Source organism: Hyla sarda, chromosome 3, assembly GCF_029499605.1.
Source record: "Hyla sarda isolate aHylSar1 chromosome 3, aHylSar1.hap1, whole genome shotgun sequence".
Classification (NCBI taxonomy): domain Eukaryota; kingdom Metazoa; phylum Chordata; class Amphibia; order Anura; family Hylidae; genus Hyla; species Hyla sarda.
In genome coordinates this window covers 123,805,984-123,825,996 of record NC_079191.1, presented here as the reverse complement: position 1 = coordinate 123,825,996, position 20,013 = coordinate 123,805,984, and the positions used below count along the sequence as shown (strand labels likewise).

The window sequence follows — 20,013 nt, the reverse complement described above, 5'->3', positions numbered from 1 at the left end:
GGAACAGCGACACCGATGGCTACAGGGAAGTAGGGAGAGGTAAGTATAGTTATTTTTGCTGTTGTTTAAGGAGGCAGCCTGGTCATGTTTTAAATATATATATATATATATATATATATATATATATATATATATATATGCTAATCATTCCCCTAATTCTTAGTAGAAAATCTGTAGTGTGCATGGGCCATGAGTAGTTTTATCATTTCTGAATAAGTCTATAGGCAGAAGCTTTGGTTCACATATAGCAATTTGGTTAATATGTTTAGCCAAAACCAAATTTTCTCCTGGTTTTAGCTAAAAATAAAGACAGATCATGTACCACGTGTAAACTCCATTCTGACAACCCAAGTAGAATTCTAAAAAGATAAGCAGGTGTGATACACTTATAAATTCTAGAGACTTAAAGTCTAAATAGCTGAAACATTACCAAATATGTGTGTTTATCATTTTAAAACAATTGGCCAAAACAACAAGCTCTTATGGTGCACAAGAGTAAAATGACAAGTTCAGTTCTGCTACATCTGGACCTGATATGTGATGTAACAAAACTGCATATTCAAGGACTCTCTGACGAATACACCTTGGTTACTATCACTTGGCAACCAAGGTAATCTGTTGTCTTCACAGCATGAAACAGATGACTGCAACTGAAAGCAATTAGAATGTGGATAGAAAAGTTACAGAGTAGAAAATTAGGTCAAGTGAAGGTAAAGTCTTTGGTTAGCTTAATGGCACATAAGGGGTTAAGAATGCTTAATATGTCATTAATAAGAGCTTATAGTGATTCCAGGTCTTCACTGCATCTGAGTAAGTAAAGAGAAGGTTATTACTCCGGTTATGTCCTATTATTATTACAGTATTTGAATTCTATTTATTCAGAATTCAGGCTTTGTATTTGTTTCATTGACAAACGGCAGCTCATTCCCAATATTACATTCACATGGCTGGAGATGTACAGTGTGTTACATAGTTCATACCTCCAATCTGTCGGTTCTCATCAACTTCTGTGCGGCAGCTGACTGCACTGCAACTCCAGGGTTTCCAGCAACAAGCATTGGTCCCGAAGGAAGGATTTCAGCTTGTACAAGGCCCGGTGATACCGGCCCCAGGTATGGATTAAAGGCTGCTGTTGCATTGGTGGCTAGGCTTGGTGTGACTGAGAACATTGGCTGCAAAAGACAATATACTATGAAGGCAACATGGTAATGTGGTATTTGCTTCATTTAAAACAATGAAATCTCATAAAACCAAAATGATGTGTTTAGGGCATCAGGTTTAGACAGGGGTCAAGTCCTAACAAAAAAGTGCGGGAACTCACCCAAGATTTCCAATCAAGAGCTGGTCCTGCAGAACTTCTGCTACTAGGAACAGTGTTCCTGCTGTGGAAAAAATGCAGGAGCTCTGTTCCCATGCGTTCCTGCAAACTTGAGTCCTGGGTTTAGACTAGCTTCATACGGGGTACTTGGATTCTGTTTAAAGGGGTAACCCGGCCAAAGAGCAGTATCCACATTCCATGCGGGGCTGCGTCTCCAGTCTCGGAAAGCTCCTTGTTTCCGGAGCTGAGGACGTTATGCAATGTCACGCCCCCTCCATTCATGTCTATGGGAGGGGGCGTGACAGCCATCACTCCCCCTATACATTAATGGAGGGGGCGTGGTGTGATGTCACAAGTGTGCGTGGCGTTACATCCCCACCAGTCCTGGAAACAAAGAGCTTTCTGTAACTGGAGATGCAGCCCCGCGGGGGGTCACAGTGGCAGGCTCCCCGCGATCAGACATCTTATCCCCTATCCTTTAGGCGGATAACCCCTTTAACAAATCTGCCAGGTAAGGTGCCAACATACACATGTGGTTAGCTAAAGACCTGGGTTTTTAATATCTCTGTGTAGTCTTGGGTGCCCTGATTCCACCAGTGTGCTTACTTTTTACTTTCCTGCTGTACCCCCTGACTCAAGATAGGGTTTTTACTATTTGGTTGGCTATCTGCATTTTTCCCTCAATACTCAGACGGGTGGGGGCTTTGTTGTACAAAAATGGGGCATGAATCATGTTCGGGGGGGGGGGGGGGGGGGGCTGGAGGGGGATGTGTGTAATTATAAAGGTCCTATTTAAACCTTCTGAGGTTAGTGTTCACACCCCATTTTGCAAAAAAAGTTGCTGCCCATCTGACTGTTCAGTGAGAAGTGCAGATAGTGAACCAAATAGTTAAACTTCCATATGTTGGGAATAGAGGGGCATAGTAAGGAGGTAAAAACATTGTTGTAATCAGGTCAACCGAGTGTGCAAAGTATATATGAAATAAATTTAAAAAAATTTGGACTGACTACATGTCTACTTGCCACAAATGCCTAACAGTGTCATCTGTCATCTATGGCAGGAGGAGACTTCTGAATGTGGAGGGATTTAACGGCGCTGACCGGGAGCAGACACGTCAGGTAGGTAGGAAGGTAGCTTTATTAAAACAATGCAACGCGTTTCACCGCAGGTGCGGCTGCACCTGCGGTGAAACGCGTTGCATTGTTTTAATAAATCTACCTTCCTACCTACCTGACGTATCTGCTCCTGGTCAGCGCCGTTGAATCCCTCCACATCCAGAAGTCTCCTCCTGCCATTATCTTGCTCGGATGGGAAGGCTGCAGACTGGACCTGTCTCTCACTCACTCTGACCACTGTTGTGTGTGAGCCTACACAACCGCACTTGGTAAGGGCATTTTCTACTACATTTGTGGACCCTATACCTGCGGTATTACGCTATGGAACGCTCTTTCTTTTCTTTTTATCTGTCATCTATAGACTATTAATCCATTGAACAAATGCATTCTGAGCTTTTCTGTCCCAGATGTTTCTTGTTCCCCCCCCCCCCCCCCCCACTGGATTTGATTTAAAGAAAAGGGAAGACTATAACACTATATCATACTTAATGTTTTAAGATATCGTGACCACCAGGTGAAGGTCAAAAGGATGCTCTTTTGGGCTCCAAGCCTTCGTCTGAAAATAAGACCTTTTGGAGAAGTAATACATTTCACCCATTTCGCCTTGGGGAAAACACAGTGGGGGAGATTTATCAAAACCTGTTTAGAGGAAAACTTGCTCAGTTGCCCATAGCAACCAATCAGATTGCTTCTTTCATTTTTCACAGGTCTATTTAAAAATGAAAGCAGCAAGTTGATTGGTTGCTATGGGCAACTTGGCAAGTTTTCCTCTGCACAGGTTTTGATAAATCTCCCCCAGTGTGAATACATCCTTATTTCTGTTTACCACATTGAACACTTTGTACATGATGTCAGGAGAGCAACAAGAACCAAACAAACTCAACAGGTCACAAATATGAATAATTGACGTCCAACCAAAGTAAAGAACAACATGGAAAAGATATTCATTCCAGGACTGTATTATAGCTGCATACATGTTGCAGAAGTACAATTCAATCCTGTACGTTAGCATGTCTTTTAATTTATATGGAGGCATATAGTATGGAGGTTTTGTCTCTTGGATACATATGTAATAAAACAGATCCTGGTATTACTCCTCTACCCATATGGATGATGTTCTTGCACACACCATGTCATTGTTGATGGATGATACGATTTGTATATTCCAATGTATATTCTTGTATTTCTGCGGTGATATGTGATTCCCCTCCCCCTTTCCCTCCTTTTTTCTTTTGTACCCTTTTTGTTTAAAAATAAAAAAATAAATAAATAAATAAATAAAAATTGAGAGAAAAATAAAAAATAAAAAAATAAAAACATATCCTGGTAATTGGAATGCAATATTACAGAGATATTCTCTAAAGACGAGCGAACTTACAGTAAATTCGATTCGTCAAGAACTTCTCAGCTCGGCAGTTGATGACTTTTCCTGCATATATTAGTTCAACTTTCAGGTGCTCCCGTGGGCTGGAAAAGGTGGATACAGTCCTAGGAGACTCTTTCCTAGGACTGTATCCACCTTTTCCAGCCCACCGGAGCACCTGAAAGCTGAAGTAATTAATGCAGGATAAGTCATCAACCGCCGAGCCGAGAAGTTTGTGACGAATCGAATTTACCGTAAGTTCGCTCATCTCTAATATTCTCCTTCATTACATACAGAAGCAAACAAGTGTCCACGCCCTGTTCAACGGGATTCTAGAGACATGAGTCCCCCCCCCCCCCCCTAGACATTACATGGCATTTCAGTAAGAATTGGAAGGAGACCTATCATGAATCATCAATCTGGGTGTCCAGGGTTGAAAAGAATGTAAGATATTAGGTAGCGGTAGATACCACACATCACATTCTACCCTCTAGAATCTGGAACTCCCTGTTCTCTTCAAGAGTCAAGTAAAAGTTAGAGATTGTATTAAATGCTAGGCAGAGATCCAACCACTTCCACACAAGTTTGCACTATGTCTGTTTACAGATAAATAGTCTCATGTTCCAGAGCCTTCTCATTTGCACATCATATTTGTAATATAGAGATCTAACATATAATAATCCTGTTTTTCTTCTTCTTGGATGTTTATATTATTAAATAGTATAAAGATAATCTTCCACGATATAAAAGTAATATGTCAAAAATGAGTATCTGCATTAAAGGGGTACTCCGGTGAAAAACTTTTTTTTTTTAAATCAACTGGTGCAAGAAAGTTATTTGTAAAGGACTTCTATTTAAAAATCTTAATCCTTCCAGTACTTATTAGCTGCTGAATATTACAGAAGAAAATCATTTTCTTTTTGGAACACAGAGCTCTCTGCTGACATCACGAGCTCAGTACATCTCTGTCCATTTTAAGAACTGTCCAGAGTAGGAGAAAATCCCCATAGTAAACATATGCTGCTCTGGTCAGTTCCTAAAATGGACAGAGATGTCAGGAGAGAGCACTGTGCTCATGATTCAGCAGAGAGCTCTGTGTTCTGAAAAGAAAATAATTTCCTCTGTAGTATTCAGCAGCTAATAAGTACTGGAAGGATTAAGATTTTTTTTTATAGAAGTAATTTATAAATCTGTTTAACTTTCTGGCACCAGTTGATAAAAAAAAAAAAAAAAGTTTCCCACCGGAGTACCCCTTTAAGATATGATTGAAGGAAAAGGCAGGAAAAGGCTCGGGAGATGCATGTTGATCTCAGCATCTGAAGGGTTAATGCTGTGCATCAGCTGATGTCCACCATTAGTAGCGAGGGCAGCGAGGTTCAATGTCACCAAAGTGTTATTTGTTTTTCAACAAATTCACATAAGAAAGATGTCCTATAGCTAAAATCCCTCTGGTGTTGCGTTTGGCACATTTGTTCAACCACAACTTACACCAGTTCTCTGGCATAAATTGTAGTAAATTTGGCAGGCCACGAGGCTCTGCCCTTTTGTGCTAAGCCCTACCCATTTAAAAAAAAATGGCACAAAAGACATGAAAGGGCATAAAAATCACAAATTTTTGTGCAATCTAGGGGCTTGCACAAAAAATTGCTTAGTTTTGTTGCTCTGTGCTAGGTGCAGCTCATGGTGCTTTGCTGCATTGTTTTTAGGATTTGGTGCAGAACTTCTGAGAAACGTCTACAATGGGACTTGGATGGAATTAAAAAAAAAAAAAAAAAACATACTTACCCAGCCACTCTGCCTTGCTGTTTCCCTGCTGCTCTCTTTTGGCTCTGTATGCAGCATTTGGACCTGCCTGCACAGCTTATCACTGGCTGAGACAGGACACCACTGTGGTTAGTGACTGGCTGAGCTGGCAGGTCCTGCAGCAGGCCACTCATCTTGGAAGCAGGAAAAAGACAGAAAATCAGGGAGCCGAAGAGGAGCTGCAGAAGACCAGGGCTAGGTAAGTATGGGGATTTTCCTTCCCCCATTCCTGACACAACAGATTTTGTAAAACTGACCCCATTAATAAAACACATTAATTGAAAAAAATTAATAAAAATATGACCATTTTATACCTATTTTACTTTTCATTTCACAATGTGTGAACCCAGCCTATGACAGATATTCTGCATAAACAAACAATGCTGCTGTATAGTGTTTGATTGTTTCAATGTCTTTCCTTTAATTGTATTAATTAGTTATATTTTCATATGTAAAAGGCGGCTGTCAGTAATGGTCTCCATGCATTGTCTGTGCTATTTTACATCCCACACCCAGAGCTGAATTCCTTCTTAGTTTTGTTGGGATGTTTTGCACACCCCACAGTGACACAGTGACGCGAGTAAACAGAAATAAAGTGCCTTACAGTGACCTTTAAGATGCTGCCTGATATTAAGCTCGCTCAGTCATTAACTCAAGAGTTAAATATAGGAATTCTGCTGCCATGGCTAGGGAGAAAAAACTTCATCCAGATTTATACTGTTACTGTTGAATTCAGTGGGGCCTTATCACTTACACATTAATAGATAACAGGTGTCTGATCAGTAGGGGTCCAATGAGTTCTCCTGTTGGAGCAGCATCCAAGCATGAACATTGACTCTACATTCAAACTCTATAGGACTCCCAAACATAGCCTAGTGCTGTACTTTGCTATCTTTCGCACTCAGCCACAATGCACATACTCAACTATAGCTTCATTCTCATGATTGTGGGATTTCCAGTGGTGTGGAACCCCTTCTGATCAGATAAGTGATAGTAAATAGGTACGTTTTGATAAAACCCCTTTAGGGTACCCACAGCAATCACAAGAGCTACTGCAGCCGGGTAGCTCTGTGTGTCCACTTGTAGTGGCGATTTGCCACTGTAGGCTCAGTGCCTGCTTGTAGCAGATGCGCAGCAGGAATCCGTCACTATGAGCAGACACAAAGAGCTACCTGGCTAGAGCAGGGAGCTTGTTCTTGTAACTACCATCAGCACATCCGCAGCATGAAATACACTGTGGATACACTCCATTGGGGAGATTTATCAAAACCTGTGCAGAGGAAGAGTGGTGTAGTTGCCCATAGCAACCAATCAGATTGCTTCTTTCATTTTCCACAGGCCTCTTTAGAGGCCTGTGGAAAATGAAAGAAGCAATCTGATTGGTTGCTATGGGCAACTGCACCACTCTTCCTCTGCACAGGTTTTGATAAATCTCCCCCCATGTGACCCTACCCATATGATGGATTTTCACTTGACAGTTTTTTTTTGGAAAACTACCACTGCACTTTTTGAGCCAAAGCCAGAAGTGTTTTTTTTTAATTAAATGTTTATACTTCTCATTCCTGATTTATCCACTTCCACCTTTGGCTCAAAAACTGCAGTGGTAGCCCCCCCCCCCCCCCCCCCCCAAAAAAAAAAAAAAAAAAAAAAAAACTGTTTAGTGGAAATCCAACCTCAAACTATTTGCTTCCTATATTGAGAAGTCTCTTGTAAAGGGGTTGTTCAGAATAAAAAACACATGGCTAATACCTTCCAAAAATAACTATTAGGGTACATTCCCACACGGCGTATTTGCTGCGTATTTGCTGCTGCGTATTTTATTTTCTATGTTGAAGTCATTGGGTAGGAAAATACGCAGCACCAAATACGCAGCAAATACGCAGCAAAATACGCCGTGTGGGAACGTACCCTTAGGGTACATTCCCACACAGCGTATTTTGCTGCGTATTTGGTGCTGAGTATTTTCCTACCCATTGACTTCAACAGGGAAAATAAAATACGCAGCAGCAAATACGCAGCAAATACGCCGTGTGGGAACGTACCCTTACTGTCAATGGGTTGTTTCTGATGTCACCTTCAATGAAAATAATAGAGCTGAGATGCATTACTAGACACAACCCATAAATAAATGCTCCATATTTTTAAGAAAATGTATGAGATTCAAAACCAAGGCTTTCTTCTAGGGTGTGTTTCATGTAGCAATGCAATTATTTTCAACTGGCAGCCATGTTCTTCTAATCTCATACAACTTCTGTCTTTAGCATCACCCACATTATCCTATTGGTACAGACTTAAAGGGGTACTCCGGTGGAAACCTTTTTTTTTTTTTTTTTTATCAACAGGTGCCAGAAAGTTAAACAGATTTGTAAATTACTTCTTTTAAAAAATCTTAATCCTTCCAGTAATTATTAGCTGCTGAATACCACAGAGGAAATTATTTTCTTTTTTGGAACACAGTGCTCTCTGCTGACATCACAAGCACAGAACTCTCTACTGACATCTCTGTCCATTTTAGGAACGGTCCAGAGCAGCATATGTTTACTATGGAGATTTTCTCCTACTCTGGACAATTCTTAAAATGGACAGAGATGTCAGCAGAGAGCACTGTGTTCCAAAAGAAAAATAATTTCCTCTGTAGTATTCAGCGGCTAATAGGTACTGGAAGAATTAAGATTTTTTTATAGAAGTAATTTACAAATCTGTTTAACTTTCTGACACCAGTTGATTTAAAAAAAAAAAAAGTTTTCCACCGGAGTACCCCTTTAAAGTGCGGATGGCGCTGACAATGGTCTTTATCTTTTCCTGATGCGTGGCTCCAGTCCTCTATTATTCCCAGCAATTATTCAAATAAAGTGGCTTGGAGTAAACACCCTTCTTTTACGTACTGATCTCCCCCCCCTGTGAAATCTCTCTGGCAAACAGAAAGATTTCACTTCATGCCTCCTGTCAGCGGCAATTGTGCATGTACTGCTTCCCTGCAATGATGATAGGTGGTATGGAGATTTCAGAGGCGAGGAAGATCAATATGTATAAGGAGGCATTTACTCAGACGTTGCGGCTCATTGGGGGCTAGGGAATGCCCCATGTGCCACTTTATTTACATAATGAAAGGAACTGAGCCACATATTAGGAAACAGTAAAGACCATTGTTATCAGCATCACCCGCACTATAAGCCTATACCAACAGGATAATGCAGGCGATGCTGATGACAGATGATCTTAAACTTTGCAACTAGCGGAGGAGAAGATTTAGAGCTTTATATGAGTAAAATAAAGGTCTGAGCTCTAAAAGACTATAAACAGGATTTTAAGTAATTTTGCAATCATTAAAGGAGAACTACGGGATTGAACATTTTATCGATCTCCTGTACGGGGCCCCGGCTCTCTCCATAGAGAGCGCATGTTGACCACCGCACGAGGCGGCTGACACGCGCCTTCCATTTACTGCTATAGGAGAGCCGAAGCGCGGCAATCGGCAATTTCCGGCTCTCCCATAGCAGTGTATGGAGGGGGCGTGTTGGCCGTTGCTTCGTGCGGTGGTCAACACGCCCTCTCTAACCAGAGAGCCGGGGCCCAAACGGGAGATCACGGGGGGGGGGCCCCGGCGGTCGGACCCCCGCGATCTGAAACTTATCCCCTATCCTTAAGATAGGGGATACATTTTTCAATCTCGTAGTTATCCTTTAACACAAAAATAAGTGCTAAATACATATAAAAAAACAAGAATATAAATGCATTCCATGGTATATACATAGTGATTGACTTACCATAGGTTGGAGCTGAGTACCAGGAATCATTGCATTGGCTAACTGCATTTGCTGGGCCAGCATGGCCATGTTCTTTTGCTGAATCAGGTTATTCCTTCCATTTATCTCTAACTGTGTTTTTAAGTGTGGTGGCGGATGGAGATATTTACAATTCTCTCGTGAACAGCGACCCTAAGAGAAAATAAAGAAAAATAAGATTTATATTTGGTTGTTAAGTACCATATAATTCTATAACTTGAGAGAACATTTAAGGGGTAAGATGTCTGATTGCGGGGGTTCCCTGCTGCTCCCGGTGTTCGTTTAGAGCGTCGGGTGCAGCGCCGGAGGCTCAAGACAGGACGGCCACGCCCGCTCATGACGTCCCATCCCGCCCCCTCAATTCAAGTCCATGGGAGGGGGCGTGACTATCGTCACGCCACCTCCCATAGACTTGCATTGTGGGGGTGTGACCATGACATCACGAGCGGGGCGTGACCGTGACTTCACGAGCCTCCACCCCACATCGTCAGTCATCCGGCACGAAGATCACGGGGCTCTCCAATGGCGGGACCCCCCACGATCAGACATCTTATAAGATGTCTAGTGGCGGAGTACCCCTTTAACTTCTTTAATGGTTACCAGTCATGTTAAACATGCAGTCATGTTATAGAGCAGGAGGAACTGAGCACATTGATATATGGTTTTGTGAGAACATTTCCAGGATAACTTTGCATTTATTCAAGTAAATCTCTACTCATTCTGGTCTAAGTAGTCATGTAGGTGGTCCTACTCAGTGATTGACAGCTGTCTCTATATGCACAATTATACCCAGATAGCTGTCAATCACTGAGTAGGACCGCCTACATAAATACTTAATCCCGAATGAGCAGATGGATGGTTATACATAGATGGATGTATTTAACCCCTTAACGATGCAGGACGTAAATGTACGTCCTGGTGACGTGGTACTTAACGCACCAGGACGTACATTTACGTTCTGAGCATAACCGCTGGCATCAGAGCGATGCATGCATCATGTGCGGCAGATCCCGGCTGTGGATCGCAGCCAGGGACCCGCCGGTAATGGCGGACACCCGCGATCCCGCGGATGTCCGCCAGTAACCCCTCAGATGCCGTGATCAATACCGATCACGGCATCTGCAGCATCGCGGTCACTTAACAGGATGATCGGATCGCCCGCAGCGCTGCCGCGGTGATCCGATCATCTTGCACGACAGACGGAGGTCCCCTCACCGGGCTCCGCTGCCTTCCGGGAGTCTTCTGCTCTGATCTGCCTTCCCGCAGACCAGAGCAGAAGATGACCGATAACCCTGATCAGTGCTATGTCCTATACATAGCACTGAACAGGATTAGCAATCGAATGATTGCTTTAAATAGTCTCCTATGGGGACTATTAAAGTGTAAAAATAAATGTAAAAAAAGTAAAAAAATTAAGTAAAAATTGTGAAGAAACCCCTCCCCCAATAAAAACGTAAATTGTCCCATTTTCCTTATTTTACCCCTAAAAATTAAAAAAAAATATTTTATATACATATTTGGTATCGCCACATGCGTAAATATCTGAACTATTAAAATAAAATGTAAATGATCCCGTACGGTGAACGGCGTGAACGTAAAAAAAAAAAAAAAAAGTCCAAAATAGCTGCTTTTTTATAGCATTTTGTTCCAAAAATTTTTTATCAAAAATGTAATAAAAGTTTTGCATAAGCAAATATGGTATTAATAAAAAGTACAGATCACGGCGCAAAAAATTAGCCCTCATACCGCCGCTTATACGGAAAAATGAAAAAGTTATAATGTCTTCCAAATAATGGGATTTTAAACGTACTAATTTGGTTAAAAAGTTTGCGATTTTTTTTAAGCGCGACAGTAATAGAAAAGTGTATAATCATGGGTATAATTTTAATCGTATTGACCCAGAGAATAAAAAACACATGTCATTTTTACCATAAATTGTACGGCGTGAAAACAAAACCTTCCAAAATTTGCTAAATTTTCTTTTTAATTTCCCCACACAAATAGTATTTTTTTGGTTGCGCCATACATTTTATGATAAAGTGAGTGATGGCATTACAACGGACAACTATTCACGCAAAAAACAAGCCCTCATACTAGTCTGTGGATGAAAATATAAAAGAGTTATGATTTTTTGAAGGGGAAGAGGAAAAAACGAAAACGTAAAAATAAAATTGTCTGAGTCCTTAAGATCCAAATGGGCTGAGTCCTTAAGGGGTTAAACCTTCATGTGGATAATTGTTTTATAGACACTATATCTGGCTGTTCATATTTCTAGGCAAGTGAATTTGTTTCAGATTTCTTGAAGATCGAAAAAGAAAAAGACAGTTGAACGCAGGCAGATGTTTTCCATGTCACTCATTTGGATATTGTCTTGCTCATATTTTAATATTTCACAATAATAAATCCACGCTCTAGTCTGCCATTATACTGTCAAAGCCATTAAATGGTTTGTAAATGCTTTTTTTTTTAAAGTTCTAAACCTTTATACAATGTGACAGATAGTGCCTTCTCCTACTCCTCGTGAATGCAGAACAAGCTTCATTATGTACAGAAGTATAAGTAATTCACATGACAGATACTTCCGGCTCAAATGACAAATATGCTTGTACAATTAAAGGAACAAAAGTAAAGAACGTTACTACATTTAGAATGTGACAGGTAGACTAATGCTTACATCTATAAGGCCTCATGTACAAGGAAGAACCTTATGTAGGAGGTTGTGCAGAATCTCAAAATATTAACATTATAATTACAATTACAATTCTGTATGAAATTGGAGGCATGAAGAGGCAGATTAGATCCCCATAGAAGTCTATGGGTACTTTATTACTGCCCCATACAAGAAAGCGGTTGTACTGAGCTGTGTTACAGTAATATGCTAAGAAACCAATTTAGTTTTAGGGTAATAAAAGGGTAAAAGAAAATCTTTCTTTTTTTCTTAAACAAATGTCTATTCATTTCTGTGTCATATCATGAGAGTTGGTTCTACAGTCATACAGTTTCCAGAAACGGGTTGTGCCAGGTTAACACAGATAGCCATTACCAGAGGTATAACGTTATGGCTTAAAAAAAAGGGAGAATGTAAAGCTCAAAAAAATTATACTATATATTTAGACAACGCTACATACAGACACAAGTCAAGTCGGAAAAAAACACCAAGAACAATCTTAAAATAAAAAACAGCAGCAACTGCAAGTGTCTTAATATCAGCTAGTTATTAAAGAAGTGACTACTGTTTTTATTTATTTATTAGATTTATCATTCATTTATTTATTTATTTGGTTATTTATTTCTTTTATGACAATTGTTCTTTTTCTAATCTTGAAACACCCTTTTAATGTTTAGGAGTGTTTAACCATAAACATCCAGATTCTACCGAGTTTTAACCAGGCTGTCCCATAAAGATTTAGCTGGTAGTAATTTCTGAAACCACAGATTGGTTGAATTGGATTGATAAACTTCGGCATGACAATCCAGCATAAGGCTAAGGCTAAACACAGTGTTGTGTATCTGTAGTGCACCTAATGAAAATAGAAGCTTTCCAATTGCAATATGTTATAATAACCCAAAATTTCCAAGAAATGTATTCAGAATGTATTTCTGGTCATGGTCTCAGCAACTTTATAGTCTTAGCATGACCACATTCATGTACATTAGCTGCAATGCAGGCACACAACACAGTGATCCTTGTTCATACAACATGAGGCAAGGCCAAAGTCATCATGTAGCCTTTGCCTGAAGAGGCATTCCCATGGTATTCCCATGTTGTCTTTTATGCTATAGCCACAGGAATGTGGATACTCCATAAGTGCATGATAGGTGGGGATAGGAAAAAGCTGGTCCCCCAAAAAAACTTACACGGATGATAATGTTGCAGCAAGAAACTTTGTTTTCGCACAGTGTTTAATTTACTCACCTATGGATGTAATACTATTTTAAAGGAGTACTACTTATTCCCTATCTGCAGGATGGGGGATAAGTGTCTGATTGTGGGGGGTCCGACCGCTGGGACCCCCCACAATCTCCTGTACGGGGACCCGGCATTACCGTGGCTCTGAACAGCTAATGCGCATGTCGTCGACCTCTCAGAGGTCGACGACACCTCCCCTCAATACAGCTTTATGGGAGAGGCGGGGATGCACGAAAGCTTCATCTCCGCCTCTCCCATAGAGATACATAGAGGGGCATGTCGGTCGCGGCGTCATGCCTCCTGCACGGTAGAGCCACGGCAGAGCCGGGATACGGTATCCTGCAGATAGGGTATAAGTGTCTATGGCTGCAGATCTTCTTCAATAAAAAGATGAAAGGTAATGAGAGATCTGGGAACACAATTGTGCCCGCTTGTAAACATCTGCACTACTTATAAAAGACACACACTAAATGCACAATAATGTCTGTTTCTCCCAGTGAAACATGCCTCAAGTGATCATGTTAAGCATTAGAGGCAGCTGGGAGAATTGGTCCCACCGTATTCAATGTAGTGTAGACATTTACAAGTGGGCAAGGGACATTCTTGTACAGTAAAGAAGCTAAACTATACCGGGCTTTTGTAACCCAGGGGAATGCCCCGTGGGCTTTTAGACTTAATTTGCCAAGTAAATAAAACAATGTAATCTCGTTATTGGATGGGTCAATTTGCATAACAAAGGTAACTACAGATTAATGGTAAAGACATAGACGTAGACATAGTAAAGACTATATTACTTATCAGTTGTTTCTCATGAACAAGGCTGACAAGGCTTCTCAGAGTCATACTGTATATACATTTGTTTTTTGGATGGAGTGGAAGTGTAATCTAATTTGTCCCAATTTCCAGTAGAGAATATTGGCAGCTTTCACATTACCCGTCGCTCCTGGTAAGTGTCGCACACCAAGCCGTGTGTTTGTGCAGCTATTTGTTTTACTATTTTTCTGTAATTTGCAAAAACACAAACTAATTAATTCTAGGACCGGACTCCCGCACTTCATTTCTGGAGCCGAGTGCTCTATATTGTAAGTGGGCATGTGGTGATGAAAAGACATTAATGCTTTGTCATGCTGTAGTTGAATCCAGCCAAAAAAGCAATACTTGTGACAAAACATCTATATTTCCCCCCAGAGCAGTAATGTCTTAAACCTGAAAGCAGATCTACATTAACAAAGAGCACATCTATCACACAGCACAGGAGGTTAACAATGATGAATTGTTATTATTTGCACAAGTCAGACTCATGAGATAAAACCTCTGGAAAAAGACCAAACAGCAGTTTATAGATTTCATATTCAGGACAGTACAAAAGGTAAATAAACTGCATAAAGAGAATTTGTAACCAGCTATAGGTAACAGTGTACCTTCTATAGAGAAGAGATTTGTGGTCTAGATCTGAACCAAAATGCCCCTATTTGTCAATTCCTGTTAATATGTTTGTCCCTTGGGGGAAGGATGTTCTGGTTACAAGTAAATTGTAGTAATAGTTGAGATTATTTGCTACAGTTTTCAGAGCCATTAAAGGGGTACTCCACTGCTCAGTGTTTGGAACACACTGTTCTCAACGCTGGAGCTGGCACCATGAGCTTGTGATGACATAGCCCCGCCCCTCAAGATGTCACGCCCACGCCCCCTCAATGCAAGTCTATGGGATGGGGCGTGACAGCCGTCACGCCCCCCCCCCCATAGACTTTCATTGAGGGGGCGGGATGTGGCATAATGAGGGGTGTGGCTATGATGTAACAAGCTCCAAGCGCCGGCTCCAGCGTTCATAACAGTGTCACTTCCGACTCAGGTCCTTCTGCTTGTGTGCATGATGTACTGTGTCTGTGAGTCATGCAAAGTGCTAGTAGCTTGAACACAAGCAGTGTGTCTGAAGTGTCATTCACAAAGCAAGAGCCCTTCCTGCTTAAAGCAGAAAGTGAGAGGACGCTTGGTTCTGTGCAGAGCTAAAAATTGGCAGATAAGAAAACCCCTTTAAGAAACTGATGACTTATTGCCAGATATTACAGGACACCTTTCGAGGTCTTGTATAGCCATTTCTTCAATGGGTTAGAGCTGTTTGAGGGCCAGGAGGGGGCTTATCCAATGGTTTTAATGTTGTAACTGATCATTCATCATTAGCTATATAAAGGTCAAAGCTGAAACCACATAAGTATAGCGGTGCCATATCCGCTATGAAGCATATTGTTGCCCTGCATACTATGACTTTTGCCAGGTATCATATTACCATTTGGGATTACAATATAACAATACTGGTTTCACATATAAGACTCTTATCAGTTGGCATTATTTATACCAACATTTCATACCAACATTACATAGCCTACACAATAACTACAGCAGGAAACATTAAAGGCCTTATTGTCTATCTTTTATTCAGGCAAAAGATTTTGCATTGATCCGATGCACAAGTGCAGATGAAAAATTTCCTACATTTTGTTTCATAATTAAAAAATCCATGAAATCACGTCCCGGTCAATTACATTTCCCTGGACAATCCTCGGTCAAATTAAGTAGTGAAAGAGATGGAAACTCAATACAACTTCTGCGATCACTTGTGTAGGCCACGTTCATATATGGCCTACCATAAAAAAAAGTGAGGCATGGTACAAAGGGGGTGAGAGTCGCAATATTGTTTAATGGCCTGCCGAAAGTGTCAGCAGGGATATGAAAGTAAGAGGAGAACGCACAGACGGTTATCATATGATGTTTTTCTTTTTCTATCACATCAACAACATTTAGGCTGAAAGCCCAGGCCCTGCTAAACAACCAGCCTGTGTGTAATTCAATTACAGCAGCATTATGTGCACAGTTTCTTTGAGCTTGGCCTTGGCTACTGTAAGAAAAGCCACGCTCATCTGAATAGAGAACGTTCAGTGCAGCTGGGCCCCGCACACTAGACGGACGAAATATGTCTGTCAAGTGTGCACATATGTTCGGAAGTGTAAATAATACTTTCTTTCTCAGTTTCATACACAAGATAAATATATACATCAAGCATACCCATCATACATTGTCTCACATGATCTACTGTAAATGCTGCTTCTTTCCCACGTGCTGATCAATTAGCAGGGCTTTCTAGGTTAAGAAATAACAATACGGTTTTTATTTTCCAGAAAAAGCACCACAGTGGCCCTGTTTCTGGATTTTAAAACAAATATATTTCTAGACAACCCCTTTAAAGGTTTTATTTCCACCTCTATTGTTCCCAAATCTGATATTGAAATTCAGCATCATTTGAGTGATTTTGGCTGAACTGTAATGTTGGACATAACCATGACCCAGAATAACAATTCCACATGCAAATGATTTCTATCTATCTACCTATCTTATCTTTTATCGATCTATCTATCTTATCTTGTATATATCTATCTATCTACCTATCATCTCAATCCTAAAAAATGCTGCATGGGCAGCTGAAATGTTGCATTTCTCTGTATTTTAAAATGAAATAAAACCACCTGCTTTTGCATTTATATGTTGCAGCGGCCTTTGTTTTTGGATCTGCATTTGGGCCTTAGATCTAAGCTGTCTGGACTGCGTGCCCCACCTTACCTTTGTATCTTGGGCATGTTTAACACTACACAATCTCCGAGATTTAGAATGTGGGCATCGCAGACTGACTGCGCAGACACTGCCAACCCCTTAGACAGCAATGTCCGTGGAGTGGTGATCTGCCAGAACATCAAACAAGTTCAATGTACAGGTGGAATATTTTGAGGAGATTTTCTGGGCAGAAAGTCTGCCTCAAAAACTCTGCAGTGTAAACTGTGCAGTGGAATCCCATTACCAGCAATGTGACTCTGCTACACTGGAATTTCTGAGCAGAATTTAAAATTGAAATCCGCTCAGAAATTCCATAGTGTGAACCTGACCTTGATGTGCTGTTCTTCCCATTGCTTGATGTATCTATCTATCTATATCATATCTATCTACTGTATCTATCTATCTATCTATCTATCTATCTAATGAATCTATCTATCTATCTATCTATCTATCTTTCTAGATATCCAATAAAAACAGCATCTCCAGGAATGTGTAGAAAAAAAGAAATCGGGGTGCCCGCATATTCTGAACCTCGGTCCACTGGTTCCTCAATGTATGCAAAAAAATAGAAGCAGCACACCACAGGTAGACTTCAAAGGAAAGGTGAATTTATTCCATGATGTGAGAGACTACGTTTCTCCAGCCTCACGTTGGCTTTCTCAACGTGAGGCTGGAGAAACGTAGTCTCTCACATCATGGAATAAATTCACCTTTCCTTTGAAGTCTACCTGTGGTGTGCTGCTTCTATTTTTTTGTATCTATCTCTCTATCTATCTACTGTATCTATCTATCTATATATCTATCTATCTAGATGCAAAAACAAAGCAGCACTTCAGAGCTTGTGATAAAAACTTGTAAAAAGTATGTATTCCATCAAAAATGCAGAAGGCTATGTTTCAGATGCTAACATGCAGCCTTTCTCAAGCCAAGGGCTTTCTACTGTATCTATCTATCTATCTATCTATCTATCTATCTACTGTATCTATCTATCTACTGAATCTATCTATCTATCTATCTATCTATCTATCTATCTAGATGCAAAAACACAGCAGCACTCCAGAGCTTGTGATAAAAACTTGTAAAAAGTATGTATTCCATAAAAAATGCAGAAGGCTATGTTTCAGATGCTAACATGCAGCCTTTCTCAAGCCAAGGGCTTTCTACTGTATCTATCTATCTATCTATCTATCTATCTATCTACTGTATCTATCTATCTACTGAATCTATCTATCTATCTATCTATCTATCTAGATGCAAAAACACAGCAGCACTCCAGAGCTTGTGATAAAAACTTGTAAAAAGTATGTATTCCATAAAAAATGCAGAAGGCTATGTTTCAGATGCTAACATGCAGCCTTTCTCAAGCCAAGGGCTTTCTACTGTATCTATCTATCTACTGAATCTATCTATCTATCTATCTATCTATCTATCTATCTAGATGCAAAAACACAGCAGCACTCCAGAGCTTGTGATAAAAACTTGTAAAAAGTATGTATTCCATAAAAAATGCAGAAGGCTATGTTTCAGATGCTAACATGCAGCCTTTCTCAAGCCAAGGGCTTTCTACTGTATCTATCTATCTACTGAATCTATCTATCTATCTATCTATCTATCTAGATGCAAAAACACAGCAGCACTCCAGAGCTTGTGATAAAAACTTGTAAAAAGTATGTATTCCATCAAAAATGCAGAAGGCAATGTTTCAGCTGCTAACATGCAGCCTTTCTCAAGCCAAGGGCTTGAGAAAGGCTGCATGTTAGCATCTGAAATGTTGCCTTCTGCATTTTTGATGGAATAAATACTTTTTACAAGTTTTTATCACAAGCTCTGGAGTGCTGCTGTGTTTTTGCATCTACATGTCATTTGGAGCCTCGTGACCTGGGACTCTCACTGAACTGCACCCACCTCTAACTACCCTGACGGTGTGCTGCTACCTTTTTGTTTCTCTATCTATCTATCTATCTATCTATCTATTGTATCTATCACCTTCTATCAATATGCTATATATACTGTATATATTTCTATCTTTATTGCAGATTTCTATGTGGATGTAAATTCAATTTAAAGAAAAAACACAGATCGGCAGTGTTTATGCAGCAATATCCACAACAGATTTTGACTTCTCTATTAATAAATCTCCAAAATAATTCTGTAGCATTTTCCAAAATTCTGTGGATTTGACATTCGCACCAGTTGTCAAGTCATTGATTTTCTATGAATTATTTCAACAGCAAAAATTCACATTAAATACTGCACATGTAATTTTACAAAAGCAGTAATGTGCTAAATCTGAGGACCATTAAAAGTCACAGGCAGATTAACATCTAGGTATAGATGACATTAATTTCATTTAATGATGTACAATATATTGGATGAATATACTTAAAAAAATATAATAATTCATTTACTAAACTAGAAAATAATAGATTTGCAAACCTGTAGCTACACGAGGACCCCCTTGTTAACCACATATACAGAACATCTTGTGAACAGCTGATAATTTGTTCCATTGAAAGGTTAAGTATCTATATACAGTACATCAAGCAACAGGGCAAAAATGCCACTCAGTCTTAAGCCTGTAAGTTCACAGGCTGGATCTTTAAGTGAGAGCTTCCTTTGTCTGTCGAGCTTCTTCGGAGGTTCAAGTAAAGTCAACAGCATGTTCTGCATAGCCAATACTGTCTGTACACAGTGCAAGGCTTTATACCTAATGTACACATGTCAAATGTAACTTTTTTTTTTCTTGACATTTTGCTCAAAATATATATTTTTTTCCAACAGAGTCAATCGGTGAACTAAATGGTGATTTGTAAACCATGAAGCGCTTATGTGTCTACATCAGCGGATATTTTAGATGATATTATAGTATGTTACCCAATAGCTTTGTCAAGTTAGTTGCAAAATACGCATAAATGTAGGTTGTTGACCAATGTGATCAGAATCATATATACATAGTATCATACCCCCAAAACTTGTGTGATGACCCCCTTTTATACACACAAGGGATGTAGTAAAGGGCTATTCCACTGGCCAGCGTTCTGAACTAAATGTTCCAAATGCTGTTTTCGCACTGCGGGGGTCGATCACGCCCCTCGTGACATCATGGCCATTC

General features: G+C 40.1%; 1 protein-coding gene across 9 annotated transcripts in view; it reads right to left on the bottom strand.

The window, feature by feature from the left end:
- Positions 1-20,013, bottom strand: part of MBNL1 (muscleblind like splicing regulator 1) — a 235,480-nt gene that overhangs the window by 38,023 nt on the left and 177,444 nt on the right. For all 9 annotated transcript variants that reach the window (XM_056564979.1, XM_056564983.1, XM_056564977.1 and 6 more), the window contains exons 3-4: positions 9,368-9,538; positions 981-1,172 (exon numbers count right to left, since the gene is read on the bottom strand). In XM_056564979.1, coding sequence (XP_056420954.1) covers positions 981-1,172; positions 9,368-9,538 — 363 coding nt within the window. The remainder of the gene's footprint in view (positions 1-980; positions 1,173-9,367; positions 9,539-20,013) is intronic.